The following is a 13,935-nucleotide window of genomic DNA, read 5'->3' on the forward strand; positions in this document are numbered from 1 at the left end:
GTCTCACTGCTACCGTCTCTAACCCATAGAGCAGAGCTGGTCTCACCACTGTCTTGTACACCTTTCCTTTGAGTCTTGCTGGCACTCTTCTGTCACACAACACTCCTGACACTTTCCTCCACCCGCTCCAACCTGCCTGCACTCGCCTCTTCACCTCTTTTCCACACTCCCCATCACACTGAACTGTTGACCCCAAGTACTTAAACTCCTGCACCTTCTCCACCTCAGCCCCCTGTAACCTAACGCTTCTACCTTGATCCCTCTCGTTCAGACACATGTATTCTGTCTTACCATGACTGACCTTCATGCCTCTTCTTTCCAGAGCAAACCTCCACCTCTCTAGCTGTTCCTCCACTTGCTCTCAACTCTCACTGCAAATTACAGTGTGATCCGCAAACATCATTGTCCAGGGAGATTCCTGTCTTACCTGTCTTATTCTCAAAGCAAAAATGGCATCAGTGGTGCTCTTACGGGGCATGAAACCATACTGCTGCTCACAAATCTCCACCTTCTTCCTAAGCCTGGCTTCCACTACTCTTTCCCACAGCTTCATTGTGTGGCTCATCAACTTTATTCCTCTATAGTTGCTGCAGTTCTGCGTGTCACCCTTGTTCTTAAAGATCGGGACCAGAACGCTTCTCATCCATTCCTCAGGCATCTTCTCACTCTCTAAAATCCTATTGAACAACCTCGTTAGAAATTCCACTGCTGTCTCTCCTAAGCACTTCCATACCTCCACAGGTACGTCATCAGGACCAACGGCCTTTCCGCTCTTCATCCTTTTCAGAGCCTTCCTAACCTCATCCTTTCCAATCTCTGCTACTTCCTGCTCCACAACAACCACATCTTCCTCCCTTCTTTCCCTGTCATTTTCCTCGTTCTTCAGCTCCTCAAAATACTCCTTCCATCTTTTCTGTACACTCTCCTGGGTTGTTAGCACCTTTCCATCTCTGTCCTTAATAACCCTTATCTGTTGCACGTCCTTCCCATCTCTGTCTCTCTGTCTGGCTAGCCTGTACAAGTCCTTCTCTCCTTCCTTTGTGTCTAACCTGTCATATAGCTCATCGTAAGCTTTCTGTTTGGCCTTTGCCACCTCTCTCTTCACTCTACGCTGCGCTTCCTTGTACTCCTGTCTACCTTCCTCAGTCCTTTCTACATCCCACTTCCTTTTAGCCAACCTCTTCCTCTGGACGCATTCCTGTACTTCCTCATTCCACCACCAAGTCTCTTTACCGTCTTTCCTCTTTCCAGATGACACACCTAGCACCTTCCTACCTGTTTCCCTGATAATCTCTGCTGTAGTTTCCCAGTCCTCTGGAAGCTCATCCTGACCACCCAGGACCTGTCTCAACTTCTGCCTAAATTCCTCACAAGTTTCTTCATTCTGTAGCTTCCACTACTTGGTCTTCTTTTCTGTTTTCCCTCTCTTCTTCTTCCTGACCTCCAGAGTCATCTTACACACCACCATGCGGTGCTGTCTGGCTACACTCTCTCCTAACACCACTTTGCAGTCATTAACCTCTCTCAAATGACCTCGTCTACATAGGATGTAGTCCACCTGAGTACTCCTACCTCCACTTCTGTATGTCACTCTATGTTCCGCTCTCTTCTGGAAGTAAGTGTTGACTACAGCCATTTCCATCCTCTTCGCAAAGTCCACCACCATCTGTCCCTCCAGATTCCTTTCCTTCACACCAAACCTGCCCATCACCTCCTCATCACATCTATTGCCCTCACCAACATGCCCATGAAAGTCTGCTCCAATAACAACTCTCTCTCCTCTGGGGATACTCTCTATGACCTCAAAGTGAAAGGAACTCTGAATGCTTAAGGAAATTGAAACATTTTGGACAATTCCATGATCCCAACCTTGTGGGAACAGTTTGGAGCGGGCTCTTTCCTCTTCTTACATGACCGTGCACCAGTGTACGAAGCAAGGTCCATAAAGACATGGATGACAGAGTCTGGTGTGAAAGAACCTGAATGCCATGTACAGAGTTCTGATCTGAACCCGATAGAACACCTTTAGGGTGAATTGAGCGGAGACAGAGAGCCAGGCCTGTTTATGTATTTTAAGTGATTGTTTACTGTATTGTGTACTGTGTATATTTTCTATTAATGTAATTAATTGATACTTTGAGGTTTTTAGGTTGACAATTTTAACACCTGCCCAGGGACTGCAGATGAAAAATAGCCTTTGGGCTGATTGTGGTGCATTGCAGCTATGCTTTTAATGTGCATTGTCCCTGTTAAATGAAAAATGAAAAAAAAAAAAAGATTGGAGTGATTATTTAAAGTCACATACATTAAGCAAGTCTTTTTATAAATGCGGTGGTGCAGCGGTAGGGCGGTCGACCCATGATCATAAGATTGCAGGTTCGACTCCGGCCTTGCACGCCCATGAGTCGAACTGTCCTTGGGCAAGACACTGAACCCCACCTTGTCTCTGGTGGGAGGCAGGCGACTGTGTTTGGCAGCGGTGCCGCCACCAGTGTGTGAATGTGTGTGTGACTGGGTCTGTGACTGTAAAGCGCTTTGTCCTTGTAGGTAGAAAAGCGCTAAATAAGTATACGCCATTTACCATTCACTATGGCATAATTAAAAAGGCATAGAGAGTAAAAATGTATTTTTCCCTCTTTTATTTTCCTTCCTCTCATCTTCTATTTCTGCCTATTCCAAATGAACTGCAAAATCCCCCCTAAAAATAAGCAAAAAATTCACAAAATTAGAGAAACGGTAAGAACATTTTTTCTACCCTTTTGGCAGATATTCTTTGGCTTTTTTAATGTTTCTCTAATTTTAAGAATTCTTAAGGACATTTCTAGTCAGTAAGACGTTTTCTTAAACTAAGATTCTGTTACTTTTAGACATTAATATGATTATTTTGCATGCAAAACAAAAAAGGCAATTTTTCTTGCAACAAGAGTTTTTGACTTAATTAAGATTAAATTCGTAGTTTTTTTTTCCAGTGTGGTCATGGGGTCAGGGTTGTTGGAGCCTATCCAGCCACTCTAGGACAATGGCAGGGCACTCCCTGGAGAGGTCATCAGGGCACTCCTCTATTTTCACATATGTATTTACAATTCTTTTTGTAGCTCTTTATGGGAGTGGAGTAAGCCACTGGACTTCCCTCCTCCACAGCTGCTTCAAACTGGTGTGCAAATGTCCACTCCAATTTTTCATACTATTTGAAGCACGCTTTGTTGCATGTTAGAAAACACACAGGTTCCACAATGTGATTTTGTTGTTCAGTGGGTACTAATCACTCTTGTGAGCACAACCTCATCCCTCATTATGCTTCAAAGTGTCTCAGGTGGAATGCCAAATTAAAATCCATAATTGGTCTCTTCATAAACTGAGGATAAGTGTTTGTGTTTTTGTTTTTATAACCATTGGTTAGATGGATGAGAGAGTTTAGAATATAGATAAGGAAAATGTATATCCCTATACAAATGTTCTATTTCAACAATTATCCTATTTTAATGACTTCTATATTGGTGAAGTGACTTGATATCATCTCCAGCACAGACAGGATGAAGGATATACTCACTTAGCAACAGCTGTGAAAGCCAGCTCCACATTCAGCCCTGACCTGGCGCTGGTCTCCATGAAAGGGACCCCAAACTCCTGCAGGGTCAGGGCAACAGTGATCATTCATCCTGACCACCCCAGCATACAGAATTTCCCTTCAGGCCCCAAGTAGATGGATGACTTTAGCATAAAATTAGTTTCTCTACATTATCTAGTTGCAGGTGTTAATATTTCTTGAAGCTTCCTCTGAAAAGATCTTTTGAAGGGTTTTATTTATTTCTGAAACTGCTGAAACCACCCGTGGAAAGCAGGGAATAACATTCTTTTTAACCAATTAAAATATAAGGAAAGGCTTCAGATAATATGTGGTGCTTTAACTCATTCTAATGAGAGTGTAACCATATTTTAAAAAGCAGCTCTTTACCTTAGCAAGCCTCTCCCCGTCCTCTCTCTTCACCACTCGATCATGAGCAGAGTCAGCCTGGCAAGACATGTTTTAATGTGTGCTTCATGTTTACAGGTCCTAAACGATTTTTATTCAGTTTTCATGCTTACAGTTTTTTTTTAATAGATGCACTACCTGTTCTTTAAGAAATAAAGCAGGGCTTCTCTAAAAACACAGCGTGATCTGAAGGTTCTTCTATTGTTGCCGTTTTACCTTGTTTCCAAGCAGCATCAGCACCACGTCCTGTTGAGCGTATTCATGGATCTCAGTCAACCAAGACTGATAAACACAGGAAGAGAAAGAGAAAAAAAGAAGATAAACCAAAACATTACAAGCTCCTCTGAAACGGAGGGAAAAACAGATCTGAGATGTTACAAGGACAGCATAGTCGTTAAATCTAATGTGTGGAATAAAGAGAAGATGCACAGTCACCCTCAGATGGAGGTTGACAGATCATCTACATGATAAATGTGGGAGAAGATAACTTTTTAAAGATTTGAAAGTTTGAAATAGAGCAAGGACAAAATAAACATGATAAAAAGAGAGGAAGAAAACTGTTGAGAGGAAAAGGAAAACTCCATAATAGCAAGTGTCAGCAAATGTATCCACATTCTGATATTTGCAACTCATTGACGTGTAGATATAATGCCTTACACATGAGGGAAAAAAGCACAACTGTTCCATCCTTTTAAATACTCCACATTAGATTTCCAGCTGTTGTTTCTTCAACAGTCTTGTCTTAAAGTCATTATTCTGCTGCAGCCCCTTCTGCCAGTTGAGTGCGGACCAGATATTTGTAGGGGGATTAGCCGAGGTCAACCTCTTCTGAAGGTCATGCAGAATAACAGGAGATGAGATGGGTAGAATCTTTATAAGTTTTCCTGATCTGAATGTGAATTTAAAGCAATACTTCCACAGAGCATTATGTGATGACATTCTAGATTAACCTGAATTACTGATTTTTAGAGACTTACTACAATGAAAATCCTGTTTTTGGTGTTTTTAATGTGTTTTTATGGTATTATTCTCATCATGGCGTACATGTATGAAGAAAATAAGCTTAAAATTGCATTTCTGAGTATTTCTTTATTCAAACGGTTTTGAAAAGAAAAAGCTGTTTGAAAAAGAGATAATTTGTTACTTTGAAAATCGTAGAAAAAAAAGGGGAAGTGGGGGCAGGCTTACTCTGTGCCAATAGTCCCACCCTAATGAACTACTGCCACTACTGAGAAAGTTTGTTTTTAAATTTTGGCCCCAAAAAAAATGGCATAATCATAAAGAAAAGACCATAATCAAACTAATTAAAAGCAGCATCACTGGCAACATAAACTTAGAAATAATGTAAAAATATCCCAACCTTTGTTTTTTTAACAGCTCATCATGAAACAGCTGTTTTTTCTTTTTTCTTTTTTACTACTCAAAGCCAAACCCCTGCATAATTAGGAAACGACAATTATGTCATAAAACTAGAAACATTGTTTTGTTTCCTTCAAATCAATGTTGAATTGGGTTTAGGATTGGATGAGGTCTGGGGTTAATGAGGTCAGAGTTAATGGTGACTGTAAGGTTGTTTATTGATGTAATGAGCTCCTACAGAGTTGAGCGAAAGGCTGCTTTCAAAAGTATAAGAGACCTTTTTCTGAGGAGAAAAAAAATCTTTAGATCCGAGTTATTATGAATATGACAAAGGTTTGTTAAGTGGATTGTAAAATGTTTTCCTTCTTCAAGCCAATTTCATGCCCTCATGATGAGAACACTTTGGCAGTTTCCACCAAACCTGCAACATCCTCGACCAGCAGTGAGAGTAAACAAACACATGACAGCTGGTCTCTAAGTCATTTCTTCCATAATCTGTGATTACACTTGATGAGCCACATCTTACAATTAGATAATTTGGCTTTTCATGTTGCATCTTCTTTTGGCTCATTTCACAAATTTAATCGCTGATTCCAGATGATAATCTCCTCGTCACTGAATAGAAGTAAACCTTTCTATGTTGCTCTTGGTGCTGAACTGAATGATCAACGCAACAACATCATAGCAGCAAATGACCAAATATATTTTAAATATATTATATTATATTAAATATATTATATTAAATATATTATAAAGATCAACATTTGAAGTATAATTATACACGAGTAATATACAAAACGTGTTTGGGACAGATTTTAATGTAACATTACTGCATTTCAACTCCTCTTCAAATTGCAATAAACAATCCGCAAATTTGGAACAGGAAAATCCTGATTAAAAAAAGTATGAATGTACCTTTTTAAAACTTTTTAAAGAAAAAAAAACATCTAAATATTCAATAAGCATAAAATATGAAGGAGAAAACAAAGATTTAAAAAAATAAATAATCCAAACAAAACAAGTTGATCTGAAAAACAGGATTTCAGACATATGCAATAAATTGAGTTTGTTGCAACATAGGATGACTAAAAAAAATTACAATAAAAGGTTATGTATAATAAGAAGTTTTTATTAAAGTAAAAATTTTAGTTCTTTAAAGTGACCACAAACCTGCAACAAATGCATTAAGAAAGAATATTGTGCCATTATCAAAATGTAAAGTTACACAGCACATCTATATGTTTCATCAGATGGGATTCTATCAGTATCGAATGCAACCCCAAGTAAATTATTAATTGATTATGCTCCATTATCAAACAGAGGATCTGGAGGATAAATATCAAGCTCCAAATGAGTCTAGTATTCTGACTGAAAAAGGGCAAATGGATGGGTCGCACTAATCTTTTATTTAATACTAATACTGTGATCTCTAACCAAACACTCAGGGAGTCAAATTTCACCAATAATGGTACGATGCAGAAAGTAATAAATGACCTATTAATAACAAAATACTAAAAAAAAAAAAAAAGATTCAGCTAGTAGTTCAATGCAAATCCAAACAAACTTGGCCAAATGTTATTTTCAGTTTAAAAAAAAAAAAAACTCTACAGATATATTTTTTAAATCCAAGGTAACAAAAAAAGCTTTTTTTTTAAACTTAGATTTCCGTGTTAGAGTCAAACGGAATCAGCTTGAGGTGGTGATAAGTGACGGGGAAGCTGCTAACGCAGAGGAAGAAGCTTCAAGAGTGTTATTGATGGAAAGTCACAGCAAAAAAACAGAGACCAAAGGGGATTGCCATCAGAGAATAAAGAACATTTCAAAAAAAAGAGCAGAAAGCACCTGGTGGCACAGTGAAATTGCTTAGACAGGTTGTCAGTTGTTTCTGATTTCACCTTGAGATGTTTTTTGTTTTTTTTCAAATCAAGCATGCTAATTTAACTGCAGGGCTTTTTTCTCCTGTTATATTTGCTTGCTTCTGTATAGAGTACAAACCAAGCTGGTCTCCTGAGGAGGGAAGGTGGTTCCACATTTCCCATATTTTCTTTGACAAACTGCAACATCAAGTCTGGTGTGATCTTACCCTCACAGCAGCACCATATTTCAACATGGAGCAGCTCTTCAATGACATTTAAAAGTGCAGTTGGTGCTGTAGTGATTCTGAAACTGAGAGGCTACATTTTGAGCTGCTTTGTTCTCACAGTATTAAAATACTCCAGTAAAGGACAAAGATTTAAAATACAAACAAACATAAAAAATATCTATACAGATTGACTATATTCCAGAAGCGGATTTCAGCGAAGGTTCAGTTTGAGCGGTTGCAGGGCAACAGAATTCCTGCACTTTTCCAAGATTATTCTATTCTAATATATAAAAGACTTGGCGTCATAATTCCAGTTGGGATGAAAAAGGGCAGTTATTGACTTCTCCTTTGTGATACAATGGTTGGCACTTCCATGTTTTGAAAAGGACGCCAACAGTCACTAACAAATCTGAGTCTCTCGGTCACAGTTCAGCGTTGTCTGGATTTAGCAGTCAAGAAGTTTAACCGGTTGATCTTCCAGGGTGCGATCAGTGAACGTTTGTTTTGTACGTGCAGCCCGGAACAGGACCTAAAAACTTGCATAGTGACGCGTGAATCCAAGAGTTTCTGAAGCCCGAAATATGGGTTGACGTGTGTTTACCTAGACTTATCACTGAAAGTAGCCGCCTTTACGTGCCTCAACGTGGCCGGTGTGTAGGAACATATAGACTTTACATTGGAAGTGGTCACTTCAGGGTGGCAAGACCGTATCTTCAGTCTAATCATAACTGGTCTAATCTAATAGTGATTAGTTATTTTTGCTCATGTGTTTAGCATGACATTTTACACCTCACTGCTCACATTGTTTTATGTCCGACAAAACTCTTGTGGTCGAATGTGTTCTTTGTCATTACTGAGCTCCAAGACTGGAAATGTTTCTCCCACCACGTCACAGATTTCTTTCTAATGTGTCCGTCTTGCTGCTGTGATGCATTAAACAGTTTTCGAACAAAATTAAATAATTAACTAAAACCATCAAAGCCACCCATTAATTTCAGTTTGCACTTGTCCCTCTAGGTTTCACTTGTTTCATTGGCATTTACAGCTTAATTATTACATGGGTATGCTCGCTAAACCACTGATTTAAATGAACTGTGGAGAGAAAAAAACATAGTTGGAAAAGAACATAATTTGATTTCAGGCAACTCAAGTGTCATTAGAACAATGAGTAATAAGATAATTTGTGTATGAGAAACGGATTTAGGAAAAACGTTCTAAAAAAAAAAAACGAATTTGAGGAACTTGATAAAGTTTACATTTTGATAGATTTTTTAGCATTGGGTTCTTCTCCCCATTTTAGTCATTATGGAACCTGTTTAATCTTCATATTTTCCTAGCATCTTTCTCCATGTTGTCATACTTATGGTAAATGGGACTCAATCTCCACACGGAGGCTTTGGAGTTTTCTGCAATTCCTTTTCTCTTTTTTTGCATTTCTGTTTAAGTGAATTTGCCACAGGTGACAGTGCTATTCTCGTCAAATGTTGTTTAGAGGGGAAAAAGTCTGTTTCCAACAACAAGCATAGCTAACTGACACGGGGAGGGTAAAAGTAGGACTACTCCCCTGAGAGGGAGTTTAAGCAGCTGAACTCTGAGCAGCTGAACTGACACCATCTTTCTCGACACATAAGGAAGAGAAATCTACACCAATCCATCCATACAGACAGTTTAGGATTATTGCACTTACAAAAAAATATGAGTTATTTTAAACTTCTTTACAGTATTTTTTTGATTATCAGCACATAAAACGTTCCAGTTTTTATCCGTTTTGATATTCCTGGTCTGTCAGGGAAAAGAAAAGGTTCTTTGTTTGCAGAAGAACAGCTGAAGCATCTGCCTGTCTGCAAACATTGATATGACACATGCCAGATGACTGAATGACGTAAAATACTGCAGCCAGAGCGAATGTAAACACGAGAGAGTAAAGCTCTTCTACGCGTGGCTAAACATTGACTTTACCTTTGTTCCCTTTTCATTTTTTTTCCTATCTGCCACAAAAATGTAAATTTATTACATTTCTCCAGAAATTTTTACTTTTGGCAAAAGATTTCATGCACAATATTGTGCAAAATGTGTATACTAATAATATAATAGCAATAATATGTATAATAACTGCTTCCTTTAGTCCTTTTTAATATTAGCTCTAGAAGATGAAGATTCATTTCAATGTGTCTCAGTAACACTTGGGCTACAGGGAAAGTTGTAGGGGTGCGAAAAAGGTTAGCATTGTGACAGATGAGAAAAAGTCAAATACAAACAAAATGCACCAAGAAATGGCCCATCATGCTGAAATTGCTGTTCAACAAAAAACAGCTTCAATTTCAGGTCACTTAAATGCACACGCCTGCGGAATCTGAGGCAATTCTATGCTACTGTACTTGTTGATCAGGATAGGGAATGTGAAGCAATATTCAGTGTTGATCTGGGAAAAGCACATTTTGTAAAGTCATTTCTTTTTAATGGAACAACTATGAAATAATCCAGTTGGGTTGGGGTTAGAGTGCAGGGTCATAGTGAGGGTGGAGGGCTGAGGAAAGACTTCAAAGTAGTAAGCAAACTAACTTCAGTTGAGGTTAGGGTTAGCAGTGGAACTACTCCACATTCATTTAAAATTTGAAGGCCAATCAGAAACAATATTGTAGTTCCATAAATGACCACTGGAGGCTGATTAAAAAAGGATGCAATTTTAATCTGACGGCCATTTAAAAACATTTTGTTTAATCCAAAATATTTATGATATTGTTCAAGTGCAACTCCAATCATCTTTTGGTTTTTAACTATGATTCTGCTGTTTTATCCAAGTCCCATTCAGAATCCGAAAAGGTATTTCAGATAGTAATAATCCAGTGATTTTGTGTATTCGTAATTTTATATACATTTCCCACTTTCAGTCAATAACTGAACCCTAGAACGCAGGCACTTCCGCCTGGTGCGTTCACTGAGCTCCGGAACTTAAAGCACTAACTGGAACCCTAACTGCCACGCAGCACAATTCAGTTCACTAAAATACTATTTGACCATCTCTTTTTAAAAAAAATGACAAATCCCAACTGCCTTGCTGGCCTTGTATGTAGAATTGTATTTTGCCATTTCTTCTCATTATTACAGCTTTTCCATTGTTTTTTATTCTGCCCACAGCGGAGCTGCAAAGCTCGACTCTTTAAGAACAAAAACTGAACCTTGAAGAAATTCTAGTTTTTCCACAGAGCTGTTGTCCGGATATCTAGAAAACAAATTCAGTGGCGGGAAGAAAAGTGATACTTCTAAAAGCCACACAATGATTATAAAATAAGGTTTTTCTTTTTGTTTGAAAATTTTCAAATGTCAAAAACAATCAATCTGTTCCTCACTCTAATAAAAGACAGAGCTCCTGAGAACCTTTTTTCTAATAGTTAAATTACACAGAACAGTGACTTTAAGATAAGACTTTTCAGGGTTTTTATACCATTTTAAGTGAACAGCTCTTCAGAGGTTTTCCACTAAGGCTTCAGGTTTTTTTGCTGTTTTAGGGATCATGTGATCTTTTGTGTTCATCTTTTGATATTTTTTCAAACATACTTTTTAAAATCAGTTTTCCATCTTTTATCTGATTTTAAAGAATTGATAACAGTTAGTGCGTTGACACCATCATGTTCCACTCGTGATTTAATTATATAAGGTAACTTAATTACCCATCATCTTTCATGCAACAGACCTTTACTAACTTGTACAGAATTTGATGGCGTGAAATGATTCTCTTTCCAGAATGTTGTCAATCTGGAATGAGTCACATCTCAAATGCCAGAGTATCCTCTGATTATAAATGACTGCTACTTGACTTTATATCACTGCATTATTTACTGACAGGTTCTCCCATCGCCATCTGCTGATGTGGTACCATGACATTTACCTTGCAGCTATGGGGTAGACAGAAACCCAATTCATTTAAAGGTATCGCATGCTTTGGAGAGGAGTGGAAACAAGAAGATGAAGGATTCATCTTCAATCTTGTGCTTCAAGCACTACCTCACACAAAAATCAATAATCAAGGTCCCACCTCTGGGCTACAAACATTTTTTTTTATAAACAGAAAATGTAAATCTCTCCACATTAACACAAGTTTTCTTGTTGTGTGATACACACTTATGCAGTTCATTGTCTAAGTAAAAAAAGAAAATCACAATGTAGAACAGGTTAATTTCAGAGTACCACCATGAACACATAAAACCAGAGGCTGTGTGACCTTTTCTTCCCACTGCGCTTTTTATTAGCATAGGTTGATTTGAAAAAACAGAAATCTATGCTTGAGTCGTTAAAAAAAAAACAAAAAACAGGCTATTAACATTTCATTTGGAGTTTAGACATTATTGCACTGTTGACCTGTAGTTATTCTGTATTTTATAATCCCATTGTTCAGAATCATGACTTGCATGGCGCTCAAAGGAAAATGTAAAAACTGAAAGAACATGCTAAAAAAGTTTCACCTTAGACCCTGATTTATTAACCATAAAGCATTAAGTGTTTTTTGTTCATTCTTTATATTAATTTAACACTTTTTCTTGGGGTTTTCTGGATGTGGTACTTTTACTGCCTCTGGTCCCCTGTTAATTCTTCACATCTTGTTTTAGTTTTCAATTAGCACAGCTGCATTTCCATTTGTATTTTAGTTTTTCAGTATCACCAACCTAGTTTACTTCATGTCCTTCTCCTTTTACTTATTTTCTAAAACTATTGTGTTTTTTTCTTCCCATTTAAAGTAGCTTTTTTTCCATTTGTTATTGATATATAATATCAAACCTATGACTCATTTATAACTGTCCTTTTGGTTTGACAAGTAAAGGCTTCAGTATTCTTAAACACCATCTCCTTCAGGAAATTCCTTCTTGCACTTTCATATCCCATGAAATTTCATATCATATGAAAAGTGATATATCATAATATATTAAATAAAAATGAAAATTTGTTTAAATTCATTAAAAAAGTGCTTGAACATTCACTGAACTAGTTACTAGCATTCAAACTATTCAGCTACTGTCTGGCTGCACTTTTACTCACCTTAATTTTGAGATATTAAATAGTCATTTGGTCCTTTTTTGTCATTAACATTTAAAAACAACATTAATCTAATTGTGCATTTAATATTGCACAATTAGATTCTAATAATCTAGCCACAGGGGTTGCAAGCCAGTTGCCTCTGTGCCGGTCCCAAGTCCGGATAAATAGAGAGGGTTGCGTCAGGAAGGGCATCCGGCGTAAAAATTGCCAAAATAACCATGCGAATCATCCACAACACTTTAGACATACCGGATCGGTCGAGGCCCGGGTTAACAACGACCGCCACAGATGCTGTTAACCTACAGGGTGTCGGTGGAAATTTGACTACTGTTGGTCGAAGAAAGAGGGGAGGCAGAAGGGTCCGTGGCCAGAGAGAGAAGGGAAAAGGCAGGAACATAGGTTTGAGAATAGGGACTCTTAACGTTGGCACAATGACAGGGAAAGGCAGAGAGCTGGCAGACATGATGGAGAGAAGGAAGGTAGATGTACTGTGTGTGCAGGAGACAAGGTGGAAGGGCAGCAAGGCACGTAGTATTGGAGGAGGATACAAACTGTTCTATCATGGTGTTGATAGGAAGAGAAACGGGGTAGGAGTGATCCTGAAGGGGGAGTTTGTAAACAGGGTTCTAGAGGTGAAAAGAGTCTCAGACAGGATGATGAGCCTAAAGTTAGAAATTGAAGGGGTGATGGTGAATGTAGTCAGTGGGTATGCGCCACAGGTTGGCTGTGAGTTAGAAGTGAAGGAGAGATTCTGGAGTGAGCTGGATGAGGTCATAGAGAGTTTCCCCAGAGGAGAGAGAGTTGTTATTGGAGCAGACTTTAATGGGCATGTTGGTGAGGGCAATAGAGGTGATGAGGAGGTGATGGGCAGGTTTGGTGTGAAGGAAAGGAATCTGGAGGGACAGATGGTGGTGGACTTTGCAAAGAGGATAGAAATGGCTGTAGTCAACACTTACTTCCAGAAGAGAGAGGAACATAGAGTGACATACAGAAGTGGAGGTAGGAGTACCCAGGTGGACTACATCCTATGTAGACGAGGTCATTTGAGAGAGGTTAATGACTGCAAAGTGGTAGTAGGAGAGAGTGTAGCCAGACAGCACCGCATGGTGGTGTGTAAAATGACTCTGGAGGTCAGGAGGAAGAAGAGAGGGAAAACAGAAAAGAAGACCAAGTGGTGGAAGCTACAGAATGAAGAAACTTGTGAGAAATTTAGGCAGAAGTTGAGGCAGGTCCTGGGTGGTCAGGATGAGCTTCCAGATGACTGGGAAACTACAGCAGAAACTATCAGGGAAACAGGTAGGAAGGTGCTAGGTGTGTCATCTGGAAAGAGGAAAGATGGTAAAGAGACTTGGTGGTGGAATGAGGAAGTACAGGAATGCGTCCAGAGGAAGAGGTTGGCTAAAAGGAAGTGGGATGTAGAAAGGACTGAGGAAGGTAGACAGGAGTACAAGGAAGCGCAGCGTAGAGTGAAGAGAGAGGTGGCAAA

At 38.7% G+C, this 13,935-nt stretch overlaps 1 protein-coding gene across 1 annotated transcript in view; it reads right to left on the reverse strand.

The window, feature by feature from the left end:
* rab26 (RAB26, member RAS oncogene family) overlaps positions 1–13,935 on the reverse strand; it is a 39,484-nt gene that overhangs the window by 2,033 nt on the left and 23,516 nt on the right. Inside the window, exons 6-8 of the mRNA XM_023957543.2 lie at positions 4,190–4,255; positions 3,956–4,012; positions 3,551–3,627 (exon numbers count right to left, since the gene is read on the reverse strand). Of these exons, the coding sequence (XP_023813311.1) occupies positions 3,551–3,627; positions 3,956–4,012; positions 4,190–4,255 (200 nt within the window). The remainder of the gene's footprint in view (positions 1–3,550; positions 3,628–3,955; positions 4,013–4,189; positions 4,256–13,935) is intronic.

This window comes from Oryzias latipes, chromosome 8 (genome assembly GCF_053564925.1).
Source record: "Oryzias latipes strain Hd-rR chromosome 8, Olatipes_Hd-rR_3.1".
In the NCBI taxonomy this organism is placed as follows: domain Eukaryota; kingdom Metazoa; phylum Chordata; class Actinopteri; order Beloniformes; family Adrianichthyidae; genus Oryzias; species Oryzias latipes.